Below are 17,891 nucleotides of genomic sequence, written 5' to 3' on the forward strand. Positions count from 1 at the left end.
ACACTAAAAGAAGGCACGAATCCCCCGGCTCAGTTTAGCTCTTTAACTAACAGTCTCACACTTTTAAGAAGAAAAAAAACTCTGTAGGTTTTCTCTTAGTGTGTGTTTGTGCTTTCCAAACCTAAACGTGCTCACAAGTCAGTAAATGAAATGTCTGCCTAAGCGTCCCTGTAACTTCCTGTGAAATCTAAACTGTAAATAAGGGAACTGTGTTAGTAACAAAGTGAAGGATGAGACCGCTTTTTTTTTTATAGTGTCACGTGTTTGTTGCATGCAGTGTGTGTGTGTGTGTGTGTGTGTGTGTGTGTGTGTGTGTGTGTGTGTGTGTGTGTGTGTGAATGTGTGAGAGACAGAGTAACCAAGCGTCAATCATTGAGCACCGGATATGATGTGTGAGCGCCAAAATGTCTGTTGCCATGGCAACAAAGCAAACATCACACTGATGTAGCCAGTACAAAACACAGAATATTCACAATTAGAAATAGCAGCCCCTGTGTTAACGTGTGTGCGTGTACGCGTGTATCTGTGTGTATGCGTGTGCATGTCATATGCATGTGTGTGTGTGTGTACACTGAGAGAGGAGGAACCTCAACATGCTCAAATGTGTTTACACACCAACATTTGGTTATTATTGATGGCTCCTCTTTAGTCTGTCTTTGGGTGTTTTCATCAACAGAGACGATGGTGGATAATCGGAGGGTTTCCTCTAAATTATTCAAGCAGTGAGTGAAGTATTCCAGGTCAAATTTATTTTATATTTACAATAGTCATTTCAACTCTACTAAATACTACTGGTTTCTGTTATTTAGAAATATTCCAACCCATATCCTGAGAATTTATTTAGAAAACATTTGACTCTTGTGGTGTCAACATCCATCAAAAGTGTGGGAGGTGAGGAAAAGAGTGCACGGTCTCTTTTTTTTTAAAGAGAGGACCGAGATGATTTTGTTGCTGTAAAGGTCTCACATGCGTCGTTACGTTTATGTTCTCTTGTATCCAAATTCCCGTTTCAATACAAACACCCGGTTTCTTTCTCAATGTGACCACGTAGTGAAACTGCTCGGCCTCTCACACACTGTGCTGCATGATTGTGTCTGTGAGCATAATTATCATCAGCGTCATCGTTTCTTAAACAGAAAAGCTTATATTGGGCACTTTTATCATCTTATATTAATATTGTATGAGATATGTTTCAATAGTGAATGTAAATATCCCACAGTTTAAAATAATTGAAAGCAAAATCATTACGTAGCCATTATATGTTGTCAGGAGTGCATAATTCTCCATGAGACCTCTGTCGCTCACACATGAACACGCAGTTTGTGCAACACTGGGAAAACATGCCACCCTCCCTTCAGTACAAATACACTTTTTTCGCGCTGTTATTTTGCACTCAGACACGTATTATTATTATTTTCTTGCTTTTATTTTTCTTTCTAAAATGTCATGACATATTTGTTTTAACCCTTTGCTCCATCGCATTGCAGTGTTTTCGCTTCCCCTCCTCTCGACTTCACTCTCTTCATCCTGGTCTACCCGGATACGGATACCCGGGAATAACATCCCCACTCCCTCCCGCCCCTGCTTTACGTAACGCTTAGAGCCCTGCATATCCTCCCTGGCCATGGCAACAACCACATCTGGATCACACAGCCATCTAGACTGGCACCAAAGCACTTGTGAAGCCCTCTAGACTTACCACAAAAGTAATGTGCAATGATAATCTTATTTCCTATTGGGCGAAGCTTACTCTGGGGAGATTCTCAAAATGCTCTGGTGCAGTGGGACTCCTCAGTCTGAGGCAGCTCCAAGACTTTGACGACATGCATATGAAGTTAGACCAAAATTCAGATTTGCTTCTTCAGGATCACAGTTGAACCCACATGCTTTGTTCTCGAGAGATCAACGTGTTCCCCACATTCACAAGTTTGGAATTAGAGGAGATTTTTTATTTTTCACAGGAATGTCTTTTCTCCTTCATCCCACTCTCCTCCTCCTCTCATTTCCTTGCATCTAGAGCTCCACAGTCTTTTCACTGTTATTCTGCTGCTACACGTCTATTGGCCATTTTTTCTGCAGGCCAATAGTGCCCCCTGATGGCCAATCACAGACATTACAACTTCTTCCACAAAGTGGAGGAAGGAATCTGGCTAAGCAAAACACTGGTCAGAAGTTAAACTTTCATGTGTTTTACCGAACACTGATGATTCACTGTTGAGAAGAGAAAGTCATTGATTTTTTTTACTTCAACTGAAACTAGAACAAAGCCATGATCACATCCAGTGTCTTAAAAAAATCTCCTATTTGCATAACACAAAGTCCTCCCTGTAGGTGTCCAAAAGCCATGCAAAATGATTGCTTAACTTTACTGTGCAGTAGACGGTCGTGGTCAGCGGCAGACTGTTGACCACAAGTGACACAGGGACCTGTGCCCAACACAGCTGTTGCCATGGTAACTGCAAAAGACTGGTGAAATCGAGTTATAATTGGACGGAGCGAATGGAGGACTGTGGGAGGGAGAGACATGGAGCACAGGGGTGGAAGATGAATTAAGGGATGAGAGAGATGGGATAAGAGGGCGAGGGGAGGTGATGCCCCGCATGCACGCTGTCGGCGTATAGGTAAAGAAGAGGAAGACAACTTTCTCATGTGAGGTCACGTGGCGGATGACAGATGTAATTGGGGGGTAGAGAGACATGCATACATACGCACATTAAGAGCACGATGCCTAGAGGAGACAGCCAATGAAAGCTGCTGCACACCTACACAGATATTGCACTGCAGCAGGGAGAGATAGCGCCGCTCGGCTGAGGGGGAATTTCTCTACTGTTCTTTTCACGCCTTGTCTTTATATGACTAAGGCCGAGAATTCTGTGGTTTCCCACCATCATCTCTTGTCGAGCTCACCTCCTCTTTGCAACTTTACATGAACGCAGCCTTTTGTCTTTTGCCCAAATAGCTGCTGAATGACAATCAAAATTACCCCTGAAGTGAGAAAAAGGTAACTTTTACACAAGTGTATTTGCAGTATTTTGTTGTGTGACTCTATAAAGAATGTAGGCGTAAAACTGAGTACTCTGCTCTGAATAATTGGTCAGACGAAGTTCATTATCAAGGGCTTGTATTGTTTAACCAGGGTTGTAACCACTGCGCAGCCACAGTAATCAGCCAAGCTGTCCAGGTCCCTCCGCGTTGCCCACTGTGTTGGCCGGGTTGACTTGTTGAGAGCTTGGTGCGGTTGATAACCTTTTATCTCTCTCTCTCTCTCTCTCTCTCTCTCTCTCTCTCTTTCTCTCTCTCTCTCTCTTTCTCTCTCTCTCTCTCTCTCTCTCTCTCTCTCTCTCTCTCTCTCTCTCTCTCTCTCTCCGTCTCTCTTTCTCTGTCTCTCTAATGCCTTCTAGTTTGACCCTCCCTGTAAACCTGCAGTCTTCAAAGAAGTACAGTCACCCGATATTTCTACATGCCACAAGATGTTTTACTGATAATTGCCTGACAAAATACAGCCAAAGGAGCTTCGGTACACTCCTATTGTTGATGTTTGAATACTATTCATCTTGTCTTGTATAGTTGCTCAGATCCGTATTTAGATCTATCAGTGTTTTCCATTTAGAGAAACGATACTTAGGACTGAGAGGGTTTACTTTTTTATTACTGAGGACAGCTGCTGCTCGTGACTCTCACAGCGTTATTGGTCGGTTATGAGCTGACTAGCTGGTCATGGTCATTAAGTCCCTCCCAGTGTTGCATGGATAGATGAGCTAAACTGAGCATGACTTCTTCACTCATACAGTATGATGGGAAACCAAATATTCTTCCTTACTGTCGTAGCTGTGTGATACCTCAAAACTATATGTATACCTTTAAATACTGTGCCTTTGTCTCCATTTGCCTCCCCCCATCTCTGGCCCCCCTCGCCCTTCCTCCATTTAAGAGAAGTTCTGTTTTCACAAGTTGTTTTCTCTCCACCCACCCACCCACCCAACCTCCTCCAGGCCTCCTTGCCTCACTTGCCGAAAATGACTCTCAGTCTATTTTTACCTTCTGGTCCTCTCCACCCTTTTTCCCTCTCTTTCCAACCACCCTGACTCTCCTGTTTTCAACTCTCTTTTTTTCTTCTAGCGCTGTGAGTGTTGTATCAGAACATTGAACATTCTGTCTGCAGGAGGCACATTTGCATGATGGAGGGGTGGGGAAAATGTGGTGGGGATTGGAAAGTGCTTTTTATGGTGGAAAATGACATCCCTTGCCTCTCAGCTGTTGACTGAAAACAAGGTTTTATAATACCTCTAATACGTAAATATTCCTGAATTGCTGACAGTCAAAATGTGTATTTGCATGGAAAAACAACAAAAAAAATCCAACAAATGGCATGCATAATGTCTGCATACTCATATAGGTTGATATGTGGATGTGCATTGTCATCTTGACCCCAAAGCCCTCCACCCTCTGTACAAAAAAATACCAAAAGGAGCGTGGAAAGTAAACAGTAGATAGCTCATTAGCGCCTTCTTTCATCGTGTGGTCTTCATGGGTATTACAGCTTTTGACGAGAATTTGTAAGAAGGAGGGATCTTGTCTAACTTCTGTTAAGCTATTGGTTGGCCTACATCTGAATGTCTGCTTTTGGTTGGTGGATTCACGCATCAGTCAAGATTTACTACGATTCTTACACCAATGACAACGTGGGGTGGGTTTCCTGAGGAAACATAAAAAATATATTTTGATTAATAACTTGAATGCCAGACAGTGTTTCCATATTAATATAATGGAACAGTATGATGGGTTTATGTTTTATTTTATTGTTATTTTATATTTAAGTTAAGGAAGTTTACGTGGTAAGAAAAGCCGCTGGTCGTAAAGCCGGGTCAGATTTGCATATGACTGGCATTCCAGTGCACACTGTGGCCAATCAGGGTTCGCGGCGCGGCGATGACGGTTGGTTCTCTTGGCCAATAGCCGAGTGGAATACGCCGAGAGAGGCGGGACAAGGCTGGGCGAGGTTGACAGGACGAGAAGGGGAGGGGGCGACTACAAGGGGGGGCAAGCAGCCTAGTTTACAACAAGAGGAAGAGGGAGGGAAAGAGAAAGAAAGGGCGAGAGAACGAGACAAAAATAACGGAGTTATCTCGGTCCCGGAGCTGCTGAGATGCTATACGAGGACTTTCCAGGACTACAACAGCACTCGTAGCACCAAGTGTTAACCGAATTGGACGGCGTGCGCGTCGATGTCGTCCTCACGAAGTGGCTAGCTAACCTGCTGCAGACGAACGGATACCACCAACGGGTTTCACCTAATGTTGCTATTTCGCTTCACGTGAAGCGCCACCCCCAGGTCCGGTTTAGGTCCAATACTCGGGCATCTTCAACCGCTCGTCTGTTGCCCTTGCGATGAGAAAGAACCGCAATTTACCCTCCCTTTTTCCTCGCAGATGAAGCCAGGAGTCCTCACGGTGATGGCTTTTATCGTGGCGTAGACTCATCAGTTGCTAGCTAACGTCAAGTCGGTGGCAAGATTGGCCAGGTAGGATAGGAACTGGCAGATTAAAGACTGTACAGAGAGCCGCATAGAGCTCGGAGTGGACACGGTAGTGTTGATAATCAGCTGATGGATAGTGGGCTTGGAAGCACTGGGTGATGGATGAATGCACCAGATTTACAGTCAACGACATCTGCTAATGCCGAGTAAACAGTGGTGAACTCAAGTTGGCCGCTATCTTTTTATAGGCGGTTTCGCATGTCGGGTAGGTGTTAGCTGAACTGTCAGGTTAGGACAGGTGCACGGTGCAATTCTAGCAGCAGGTAATTGGGAGGAAAAACAAGTTCGTATTTGTCTGAAATGCACTTTTCAAGCAGTCATTTGCTGGTTTATTTGGCCAGTGTGTGCGAATACGCCTTTTGTAGTTGAGACATGAGAACAATTGCGTTTCTCTTGCCTCTGTCTGAACGGCGGGTGCACGACCAGGGGCGTTCCCGAGAGGTTGGTCCAATCTGGAGCGGTGCACACGAGGCTCTTGTTGTTACAAGAGGCGGCTAAATCCGTGTCACTGTTTTCCTGTCACACGAATCAACAAGTATTAAAGTCGACGTGTAACTAAATAGCTCACACTTGGACAATAAACTGTTTCTTTCAACGCTCTTCCAAGTTAGACAAACCACCTTAGCTTTGATCGCCCCGATTCGCTTGTTTCAGTTTTTGCTTCACCTGATCGATTACAAACCCTCCTACAGCGAACAGTTGGCTGGTTCACTCATGGCTTGTTTTCCTTCTTATTAGCGGCCGAGCCCATCTGTCTGCAGCAGTATTGTGGTGCAAAGCGAGGTTTTACGTGGCCCTGAGAGACTGCGTAGCTTCCTGGCGGATGTTTTAATCCAGGCCGTGGATGGGCTCGAGGCCTTGTTAACCCTCTCGTGACCGAGCTGCTGTGGTAATGTAAACAAACAGGGAGAGGGGCATCGGGGGTAATTAGACCAAAGGGAGGAGGGACCTTGCTTTCGATCACACTCTTCGTTTTAGTGGGTCGTAAATACACGGTTGCATCCGTAAAAATGTACTTTGAGTTCTGTTTTATATTGCAATCGTTTATAGTACATTTTGTCCACTAATGTTTGATTGCTTCATTTCCGTTATTAGATATGCGCTCCGGAGAGATTTACTCTAGTTGACTAACGTATTCAATGTGTACTCTCATTGTAACTAAAACAAAACAAAAAGGTTCCCTCTCCATGCCATATCTTGAAATCTGTACGATGCAGATTAATAATGCAGTTATTACTGTGAATGATGACCGCAACCTGTAGGGATGAAACGGACACAGACAAGGCTGGCCACTTCTCATCTGTGAGCTTCTCTGCAATATCTGCTCGAGATTTTGAATTAAAGATGGCTCTTTAGCTGGATTTCTGTATGTTTTTAAAAGTGAGATTTTAAAAGGACACATTATTTTTGGAAGAAACATCAAAGATTTCATTCAACCATGTTCTCATCTGAGAATCCTCAGTACCTCCGCCAAGGATTAAGCATGTTTGGTTAGTCCATGTCATTACCTCACTGTTTGTATGATAATACAATGTTCGTTTTGTTCCATACAGCAATATTTCAATGTTGTTTACTAATGCAACAACAGTGTTTGTTTGAATTAATGAGGGACAGAAAGTGTGTGGGAGGCAGCTTTTGATACTTTAAAGTTGAAGAGATCTGTTAAAATAATGTAAATACATTTTATATGATTTCTACAGTCACTTCTTTGTGGGGGTTCAGATTGTATCAGCTTCTGTTCTCCATCCAGTCTGTTATTGAGAACAGAGAGTCCTTTTGTAGATCTGCTGTTGTTGGAGTGATTTAACCCGTTAAGTAACTGGAGGTGGGCTACTGTGGCAGTACTGATATTCTCTGCAGTTCTTTTAAGTACTGTATTCTGCTAGGTAATTAATTGCTTTCACCTAATGTCCCAAATGCTAGCCTTATTAGATGGCTAAAATGAAAGCCAGTTGTGTATCCTTAACGCTACGGTCAAAACAATCTAGTCTGACTCTTGATTTTATTGAATGTTTTTGTGGTTGTATCACCCCCAGGAAAAACAATCATTTAAAGAAATGATTAGAGTTTATGATTAGACAAGGAATCCTTTTCTTGTGGGAGTGTTGCACTGAGGCCCCCGATTCCCCAAATAAGGAAATAGCATCTTGTTAATCTGAATGCCAGAAGGCCAAGATCCTTTGAAAGTGATTTCAGAGCAGGGAAGCTTTTTATGAAGTGCTGGCCATCAGATGCCGTTGGCTGTAATAAACAATGCTTGTTTCCTCTGCAGTATGGACCAACGTAGAGCCACGGACAGTTCCAATCTTCCCCTGGCATTCATTGGTCCCTTTCCTGGCACCCACTCAATCAGATGCTTCTTCTCAGCCAGGAGAGGGCCAGCACCCAGTCAACCACCCCCAAGCAGTCAGTCTGAAGACAGGTATCCAATACATTTATGTTTTTACAAAATAATTCAAGAAAATGTATTATCACCAGTTTCATGTCACTTTCCTTTCGACTGTTTTGAGGACCATATATTGTTTACTTTGCCCTTAACACGTATGTATCTCTTTAATGTTCTTTCCCAGAGTGTCAGGGGGTGGCAGCGCTGTCACAGCAGTCTGCAGAGGCACCTCCCAATGTAGAGAGAGCTCCTCCACCCCGGCCTCCCCCCTCTTCCGATGAGCTGCCTCCAGAGAAGGAGAAAGGAGATGCAGAGAGGGAGAGGCCTGACAGCGAGACAGAGAGTGATGTGGATGACCTGTAAGTGCTTTTTTTGGGAGGGGGGATTTTATGTATTAACCTTTTGTGGTTACATGAACTCATAAATGAACACACTGTATTTACAACCCTATCATAAAAAGTGTATTTGTCCAAGTCAGCCCTTGCAGTCATTTTCTGTGTGGTTCTGTGTACCCACACATACAGTATGGGAGTGTGATATTTTCTCTATCCTAGTGCTAATTTGGGCAGAAGAGCTCACTGCCAGAACAAAGCAGATGGGAACAAAAGCATTCCATCTTTGGGCTCTATCACTATATGAAAGGCAGTGGCCAGGCTGTCGGCCATTGAAATGGATGAGCTATTTGCTGAATCTGCTGATGTATCTCATGAGAGACGAACTACTTGTGCTCTGTGTCTACATCTGATAGACTTTCAGTTCTAAGATAAATAATACTGGTTACAATGTAGAAAATGTCCCAGTTTTAAATACTAAAGAGGGAAAGAGAAAGTAGTGGTTAAGCGTAAGCCTGCATGTGTACATTGTTCTCAAGGAAAATATCTAATAAAGATAACAAACAGATGGCTGTTTCGTCTCCTTCCAGCTTCCTCCCATCAGTTGTACCAGAGCAGCCCCTCTCTATATCACCAGTTAAGAGACGCACTCAGTCCCTTAGTGCGCTGCCCAAAGATGGAGATAAGAGCAGCCCTGGAAAGGTAGTCTTTTCACTACTCAGATCATCAATGTCAACATTTCTAAATGTCCCATTTACTAATCTTTCTTGCTTAATCTTTCAGAGGGAGAAGGACCACATCCGGCGACCAATGAATGCATTCATGATTTTCAGTAAGCGCCATCGAGCATTGGTGCACCAGCGGCACCCGAACCAGGACAACAGGACTGTCAGCAAGATTCTTGGGGAGTGGTGGTATGCTCTTGGACCAAAGGAGAAACAAAAATACCACGATTTGGCCTTCCAGGTACAAGGATGTGTTTACTGACAAAAAAACACAAATTTTAAGAAGTTTGACATACAGCTTAAGGCTTATTGATACAAAATGATGAATTATAGGGTTTTGCATGGGCATTAAAAATCTAAAGAATCCTCATCATAACCTTTTCGGTGAGCTTGTGTTTGGTATTTGTGCTTGATGTGGCCAAGTGTGGCATTAAGATGTTGATAATTAGCACCCATTGATGGCGTCATAGTCTTAACCATTTCACTTAAGCAAAAGCCCTGTTGTCTGTTCGATAAAGAATATGGCTTATTGCACCAACAAGCAAGCCATAATACATATTTTAAAAAAAATCCATGTTCCTCGGCAGGAAGCCGAAGAACACGGATGGGGTAGTGATGCTTTCTGGCTGCGCAGGGTGTCATCTCACTGCGATGTGCGTCGCTCAGTAGCCCACGGTTCCCATTTACCGGCACCCGAGCATTGGAAAACAAAATAACTCACCACTTTACTGTGAATTGTGTTTTTAAGACTTTGAATTAATCAGACAAAATTAATTTTAGTAAATTCCTTCTTTCTTCTAAACTATTATTTACTGCAGTTTTTATTTTTTAAATTAAATACACACTCCTTATCGGAGCTGAATATGTGATTGCTGCAGTGTTACACATTTTACATTTTTCTTGGCGGAAGGTGCATAACATCACTCTCTCTTGTCTCTAATCCTATTCCTAGGTAAAAGAGGCCCACTTTAAGGCTCACCCGGACTGGAAATGGTGTAACAAAGACAGGAAGAAGTCCAGCTCAGAGAGCCGTGGGGTTCCAGGGGGCAAAGACATCAGAGAGAGAAGCATGTCTGAGTCCACAGGTTGGTTTCACTCAGATACACAAGGTATATGTTTTTGTCCTTTCAAGTCCTTTAACAGATGTATTTTTGCCCCATGATAGAGCCCCATTCTGTGGAGCTGAAGGGGGTTGGTCCAGGTCTGGCGGGCGTGTCTGAGAGGAACACAGGAGAAGGTCATGTAGGTCAGCTTACCCGTCCCAGAGCCTTCTCTCAAAGTGCCATGCACAGCCTGGAGCGGAGTGACAGGGGAAATACACAGGCCCTTGCAGAACTGGCACAAGTATGTTTCACTGACAAATATTTTTTATCCAAACAATAAATATATATATTTTTTTTTAAGTGTGACATCTTTCAAACTTAACATTTAACGAGAGGACATTTTGACATGGCATGTACAAGTTAGTAAGTCTTACTTTTCTTTCAGATGTGTGGGGATGGTGGCAGTCAGTTTTCAAGTCATGCCCCGCCCCCGTCACAGTCCCAGAGGGGGGTCAGCGAGGACATGACCAGTGACGAGGAGCGCATGGTCATTTGTGAGGAGGAGGGAGATGATGATGTCATTGGTGAGAAATCAGACCTTCTCTGCCCATAAAACCAAACGTTAGATTAGATTTGTTAACATGGACGGTACACTGCTTCCTGTGAATCTGGCCCACTTTGAACATTTCTAGCAACTGCATGTGGAGTTCTTCTTTGCTTATAATAGACTAAATTGTGTCCAGCTTTTGCCCACTTCCATGTTTTTATGATAAAGATCCGGTTGCATTAAGAGCTGATTCAGACACCAAGTACAACTTAAAATGTTCGAGGATTGTCAAGTGTAGCTGTAGTATATTTTTCTTTTCCACAGAGGACCCTTATCCGAGCAGTTCCATAGACCTCAAGTGCAAGGAGCGGGTGACTGACAGCGACAGTGAAACTGGTTCTGGAGACGAAAGTGATCGAAAGGTAACCGATTTCAACAATCATTTCTACTACTGTTCTAGATCTTTTCAATGTCTCAAAATAATTGTATCTGTTTTGGCTTTTTCTTTTCAGAGAGTTTTTGCTCCAGTCATTTGCTCCTCTGCATTATCATCTTCCTCACACCATAGCCCTCATGTCAGGAGCGTCTCACTGTCCTCTTACCCGAGCAGCAAGCGTTATGATGAGGGGAGATCAGGGGGAGGAGGGTTTTCAGATCACAGGAGGAAGGAAAGAGGAGAGGCAGATAGTAAGGACACATTTGGGGGAGATGGGAGAGGAGGGGGAGGAGGAGGAGTGCAAGTCACCTCTCTCTCCCTCACCTCTGGCCAGTCAGTCATGTCCACTTCTTCAGCTGGAGGGCATCTTTCCCCATCAGCAGGTTCCCTGGGGGTGTACCAACACATGGGGATTGGCGCCGTAAGGGTGGCGTCTACGGTGGTGACCAATGTAATGCGTCCTGTCATCAGCACGCCCCTCCCAATCGCCAGCAGAACCAGAGATGGAGGCACATCGAGCCCGCATCCGCCTGAGAGGAAGTCCCTGACTCCCCATCAGCAGCCACAACTTCTGATTGGTTCAGGATCAGGAGGAGGGATTCCAGCCACAGGGGGTGGGTACTACTCTTCCTCACCTAATCCTTTAGGTGCAGGCATTGGCCCTGGTGGTGTCGTGACTAATTTGGTGTTAGGAGGGGCTCTGTCTGCTCAACCTGCTCTACAGCTCCTCACACCCTCCCACCACCACCATCCCTCCCAGCATCAGGCCTTTTCCTCCTCCGCTGTTTCAGTACCGCATGGCCAAACCAACGGGCCCCTGCCTCTGTCCCTGCTTCAGCCCCAGTTCCTCCCTGCCTCTTCTCTAGCGTCCCCTGGGGGTAAGGCCATCACGCAAGTTCAGTACATCCTGCCCACCCTACCTGCCAACACCAACCCCAAGAGTCCAACTCAGCAGCTCAGCCAGCCAACCAGTATCTTCAACCTGCCCACAGCTCCACCCACACACATATCCCTGGTCAATGGAAGGCAGCAGGGGACAAGTTCACTGACGGGATATTCGTCTAGCTCAGCAGTGGGAGTGGTCGGCCCTGGAACTAGAGGTGAGAGTTTTCGAACTGCAGTCATCACAGTAAGTAAGTATAGTTGTGTTGTTGCATCTAATAAAATGCCCACTCTCCCTCTTTGTTTTCATCAGTGCAAACACAGTCTCCAGTGCTCCAGGGCAAAATGTTTGTTCCCATGGCAACAGTACGGACAGCACCAGTCACTTCCCAGCAGGTTCCCATTGCGACTCCGCCTCTTCCGGTCCAGAACGGTGCTCAGACGGGAAGCAAGGTCAGTGAGCTGGAGACACTGTCATAAGAAGTTTATAACGCTAGTAAAAACAGATGATTAGCTCACCACTTGCACTGCCCTTTTGTACATGTTGTATTTGTCGTATTCCTTTCTTTATCGGCTCCTCTTTCCATGATAGATCATCCAAATAGCTCCGATGCCTTTGGTCCAGTCCCAGCTCCCTCACGGTGGAGCGGTACACACCTCCAGCCCCTTCCCTGTCACGGTGGGCACAGCTGCTGTGGTGGCTCCAGGATCGTCCCCCTCCCAGGCTGTACTGCTGCCACCACCTCCTACCAGGTAGATAACGACAAACAAACCATAATGAAAGAATGAATATGGATGGTATACCTCTAAAACCTTCAGCACTGCCCTTTTGTGCATTTCTGCACTTGGGCATCCACTGCCGAAATTGATAACTCCTGGTGACCTACACGCAAATACATGTCATGTCGTAGTCTGTGCTAAACGGTAAACGTCACCACTTTGGTGCATTACGATAAACTAAACGGAGCCTGCAGATACATTTTTAGCCCTAATAGTTATTAACTGTGAAAAGCTTTTCTGTAATTGCCTGTCTCGCACCTTTTTTTATTTTCACGAGACGAAATCCACCCACCTGCCACTGAAAGAATGCTATAAAATGCTTTTTCAGAACTGGACTTCACCTTGAAAGTCAACATTTGAGCATGTTGCTATCATGTTTGCAGTATGTAATGTTTTTCAAAACACAATGTTATAATCTAATCAAGCTTCTTATGCCGCCCTCTAAAGAAAGCTGCACAGTACATTTCAATCGACGGCTTAATTATCCTTTCATACGTGCATGGAAATCAAATCTGTTTAATATACCCATTTACAAACAAAATACTGTTCATGAACCACATTTTAAGGAGATGGATAAACCCAACAGGGTTATGATCAGATGTCTGAAAGGAGACGTAAACAAATTATGTTCCAGTCGAGCTTGAGTCAGCTCCGACAAACAGGTGCCAGTTTATGAACATATGCCACCCTCACTCGTCCTACCCTGGGCTACTTTTGATCTCAGGAGAGGTTTCATTATTGGCAGTTTCTTTCAAGTTTATATGAGCCAAATATTAGTTTCTGTATGATATAAATCTGACTGATGATTTCCATGAAAGTATTCACAGTGCTTCAGAAAAAGAATTGGATCGGCTATGCTGTTTGCATGTCCTCTCTTCATGCTCCAGAATAAATATTTAGAAAAGAGAGTTTCAACACAAGAGCAAACATAAGAACGCTTTGATCCCCATTATTGGTTTGGTGCTGTGCTATTGAAGCGACATTTGTTTTTCAGAATATTTTACTCCAGCAGTCATTAAATGGGGGACAGCGAGCCACAAATAATCACGCAGTGATTCTAAATTTCCCTAAAACTAGTAAACGCCACCTGACCAAATATAATCCTCGTGCAACCATCCTGGACTTGGAAATTGAAGGAACGAGCTCAGTCATTTTGTACATACCCCAAAAGTAGAAAGCAATCAAAAAATAATATGTACATGACAATTTTCACTCATTGGATGGATAATAAATGTGCTTTCAACCATTACAGACACAATTAACTACCTTTCCAAATAGGCCACTTTATACCAACCACGGTTTTAGATGAGGTAATTTTATTTTGAGTGGACTTTTATTGTGGTTATTAGTGGGATAAAAAGCTCCATGTCAATGCAGATAATGTCTATTAATAACGCTTTTGCTGTTTTTAAACTGTTGTGCTGTGTACAAGGTGGTGTTTGTACATATCAATACATAATTTCCTTGTTTTTTTGTAATGGCTTGGATGTTCATTTTTCTTAAAGCATAGCAAGCAAACAATGTAAGAGACAAAAACTCCAGCAGAGGTGCAGCTGCAGCAGTGCAGCTCTATTCTGGGTGTGTTAGTCATGCTGCTGGTGGCCCAAGTTGCCTCTGCCTGCCTCCCCCACACTACCTCTCAGCTCACTCTCTCACACACACACACACACACACACACACACACACACACACACACACACACACACACACACACACACACACACACACATACACACACACATATACACACACAGAGCACTAGTCATCCAGTGCTACTTGATGGGATGTACACTCACCCACTGACCCTCACTGCAGCACTTCTCTCATGTCTTCCTCTTTATTTCTAATCAAGTCTCTGTTACGGTCTTGTTCTGCCTCATTATTGTACATTAACACGTTCTGTCCTTTTTTCTGACATTTTGTCATTACAAAAATATCATCTTCACTATATATATATATATATATATATATATATATATATATATATATATATATATATATATATATATATATATATATATATATATATATAAATGTTAATATATATAATATAATATAAATGTTAATATATATAATATAATATAAATGTTAATATATATAATATAATATAAATGTTAATAAAATTAGGAGAGTGAAGAGGACATTTTTGCAATAAAAAAAAAAGTACATACGTATAGGAATATAAATATGTATATTCATTCCCATATGTCTTTGCTCTAATCACCTCCTCCCTGTACCTCCTCATCCAGGATCACCTATGTTCAGTCCACTCCAGGGGTCACATCCACTCTGCCTCTGGTCTCCACGACAACAGGCTCTTCCACCACCCAGCAGGCCCTGCCGGTGCCCGGATCTGCATATGTGCCATCTCCATTGGCAACACTTGGATTCACAGCTATCGCACCACCGGGTCAGACTCTGGTTCAGCCAGTGATTGCAGGTCAGTGCTGTGGAGGGCTCACTGGTTCTCTTCCTTATGCAATTTGTGTCGTACAAGTATTTTTATGTAAATAAAAGCAGCTGTCCGAACAGTGGGAGACAAAACTGGCTCAACAAAACATAACTGGCTCTTGATAAATCTTGGACGTTTTCCATTTCATAGCTTACATTTAAACCTTGTCGTTACATAGTTCTGGGAACTGGCTGACGGCATTTCTTTTTTAAACATAATGGACCGGGGTGAAACAAAAACACATGATTGCTTGATGCTTCACAACATCATCGGACCGCTGTAAAAGGTTTGGCTTCGCTCTGCAGCTTCACGCCCATCACACAGTGTGGCGGTTCAGTCGTGTCACAGGATTTACAGTTGAGATGCTCAAAGTGTGAACACAGCATCAGGCATGCAAACTAAATAATGCATGCTACACATTTTGGCAAGGGAAAAACTGGAATGGCAATTTTGAAAGAGGTCCTTTTGATATCTTGAGGCTCTCACCTCAAGATATCGGAATGAAAAGGGGATTTATGGTCAGTCTCTACAGTCATGACCAATTTATGATAATGACCTTTACCCGATTTCTAAACTAACCAGGCTTGGAATTGCATCATTTGGGTATCAGCTCAATTAAGTCCTCACATTAGCCATTTCACTGGAGTGAGACCATTTATTTAAACTTGACTTCATTGTATAAAATGACCTCTAGGATAATCAAGCTTGATCCATTCATTTTAAGTTTCTATAACGAAAGTGCTCACCTGAGACCAGTTGTTGAAAGTCTTCACTACTATATATATATATATATATATATATATATATATTAAAAAAAAAAACACGAAAGTATAATTTGTCTTCCTGGTCCTGTTTCCTTCATTCAGGTCAACCACCACTCTTAGCCACGGCTCAGGCTCCACAGCCCTCCACCGCAGCTCCGGCCATCGGCTCCGGAGGCCAGATAGTCACCGCCATCTACCCTTCTTCACCTAGCGTCACCATGGCAACAGGGGTCGTCTCTATGACAGCGGTACCCCCCAGCGTGGTCTACTCCATCTCCGGCCCTTCCACCGTTTCCCCCCACATCCTGTCCAAGCACACAGCGACCCCCAGCACAATCGCACACCCGCATCCGCAGCCCTATCTGGACAGACAGGCAGACAGGCACCTGCCTCCGGACAGACCTGCAGAGCGACAGGCTGACCGACTGGCTGAGAGGCAGACAGAACTGCTGACTCATTCGGACAGGCACCTGGAGAGGCAGACCTCCAGCAGTTGCGGCTCAGTGGCACCTCCAAGTGGTTCAGCTGTGTCCACAAGGCCCTGCAGTCCTCTTCCGGTCCAAACACCTGGTACGGCTGCACGTGTTGCTTTGGATTTACATGATTGTCCTTTGAATGGGAATTGTTTTATTGATGATACATATTTTAAACTTGTCTTTGTCTTTCCATTTTACAGGCAGTGCACCAGGTACACCGAAACTAACCCAGCTTCCAGTCAGGACCCCTCAGAAGGTGAAGGCAATGCTGGCAAACATTCCCGTAGGCAGCTATGAAGGAGGAAGCCGAGGAAAGGAGAGAGAAAGGGAGAGAGAGAGGGAACGAGACAGGGAACGAGACAGGGAAAGGGAGAGAGACAGGGAAAGGGAGAGAGACAGGGAAAGGGAGAGAGACAGGGAAAGGGAGAGAGACAGGGAAAAGGAGAGAGACAGGGAAAAGGAGAGAGACAGGGAAAGGGAGCGAGAGAAAGATAGGGAGAGAGATAGGGAGAGAGTAGATGCAGCCACCAGTCGCTTCTCCTTTGATGCTGAGCTGACAGGGCAGACGGGGTCTCCATCAACACACCCTGCGGAGGAGCCGCTGTCCTCTGACAGACCCCTGGAGGGCTCCAGTGCAGCAGACTCCTTTGAAACACAACACAGAGAAAGCACAACCACCAAAGAGGTGAGCGCAGCGTCACACAGACACACACACACATCGTCTAAAACAATGAGAGGAACGTACCCTGTTGTTGTTGTTGTTGTTGTTGTTGTTGTTGTTGTTGTTGACGATATGTGACATCAAGTAGGGCTTTAATGAAACATTCTTAATTTGAAAATATATTGGAAAAGTAACAAAGAAAACAGATATTCAAACATGAAAATCAATAGTGTGACTTTGTATAAAATACTTAAATGTAACTTTCTGTGCAGGGTGGATGGAAGGAGTCCCTACCCTCCTCCCCTCCACCCCCTCCATCTGCCACAGAACTGACCCTGCCCCCCCCACAGGCGGACAAAGATGGTCCTCCACCCAAAAAAATCAGAACCCGCCCACCGCCTCTTAAGAAGACTTTTGAATCAGTAGACAAGTGAGTTAACAGCTTTATGAATCTTGTCTGTAAGGTTCCAGAAATCCTTGATGGACGGTGTATATATACTGTATATTGTGTGTGTGTGTGCGTTGGTCGGGCAGGGTGCTGTCGGAGGTGTATTTCGAGGAGCGCTTTGCTGAGCTGCCAGAGTTTCGGCCTGAGGAGGTTTTGCCGTCACCCACCTTGCAGAGTCTCGCCACTTCGCCCCGCGCAATTCTGGGAAGCTATCGCCGCAAGAGGAAGAACTCTACAGGTTTTACTCTCATGATACTCTGAATTAACGCTTTTTAACCGAGTACTTTAAAATAGCTACGATGTCTGTTGTGAATGTGCATTCATTTGGCCAACAGAAAATTGTTGCTTGTTTTTACGGAAACAAAGCAAGAACTATCTCTAGTGTTTATGGACTGTTTACGAGGTTACATGATGAATCTTGAT

At 44.2% G+C, this 17,891-nt stretch overlaps 1 protein-coding gene across 9 annotated transcripts in view; it reads left to right on the forward strand.

Moving 5' to 3' along the window:
• cicb (capicua transcriptional repressor b) overlaps positions 1-17,891 on the forward strand; it is a 36,017-nt gene that overhangs the window by 13,574 nt on the left and 4,552 nt on the right. For 2 of the 9 annotated variants that reach the window (XM_068570726.1, XM_068570727.1), the window contains exons 3-18: positions 7,809-7,958; positions 8,107-8,281; positions 8,845-8,956; positions 9,038-9,220; positions 9,932-10,064; positions 10,145-10,323; positions 10,468-10,606; positions 10,894-10,991; positions 11,082-12,105; positions 12,201-12,340; positions 12,480-12,640; positions 14,917-15,107; positions 15,986-16,453; positions 16,560-17,044; positions 17,293-17,450; positions 17,546-17,706. In XM_068570726.1, coding sequence (XP_068426827.1) covers positions 7,809-7,958; positions 8,107-8,281; positions 8,845-8,956; positions 9,038-9,220; positions 9,932-10,064; positions 10,145-10,323; positions 10,468-10,606; positions 10,894-10,991; positions 11,082-12,105; positions 12,201-12,340; positions 12,480-12,640; positions 14,917-15,107; positions 15,986-16,453; positions 16,560-17,044; positions 17,293-17,450; positions 17,546-17,706 — 3,957 coding nt within the window. The remainder of the gene's footprint in view (positions 1-7,808; positions 7,959-8,106; positions 8,282-8,844; positions 8,957-9,037; positions 9,221-9,931; positions 10,065-10,144; positions 10,324-10,467; positions 10,607-10,893; positions 10,992-11,081; positions 12,106-12,200; positions 12,341-12,479; positions 12,641-14,916; positions 15,108-15,985; positions 16,454-16,559; positions 17,045-17,292; positions 17,451-17,545; positions 17,707-17,891) is intronic. The other 7 variants (XM_068570735.1, XM_068570732.1, XM_068570730.1 and 4 more) reach the window with 7 other exon arrangements.

Source organism: Clinocottus analis, unplaced genomic scaffold, assembly GCF_023055335.1.
Source record: "Clinocottus analis isolate CAN_PGR_092001 unplaced genomic scaffold, fCliAna1.0.p SCAF_9, whole genome shotgun sequence".
Lineage (NCBI taxonomy): Eukaryota > Metazoa > Chordata > Actinopteri > Perciformes > Cottidae > Clinocottus > Clinocottus analis.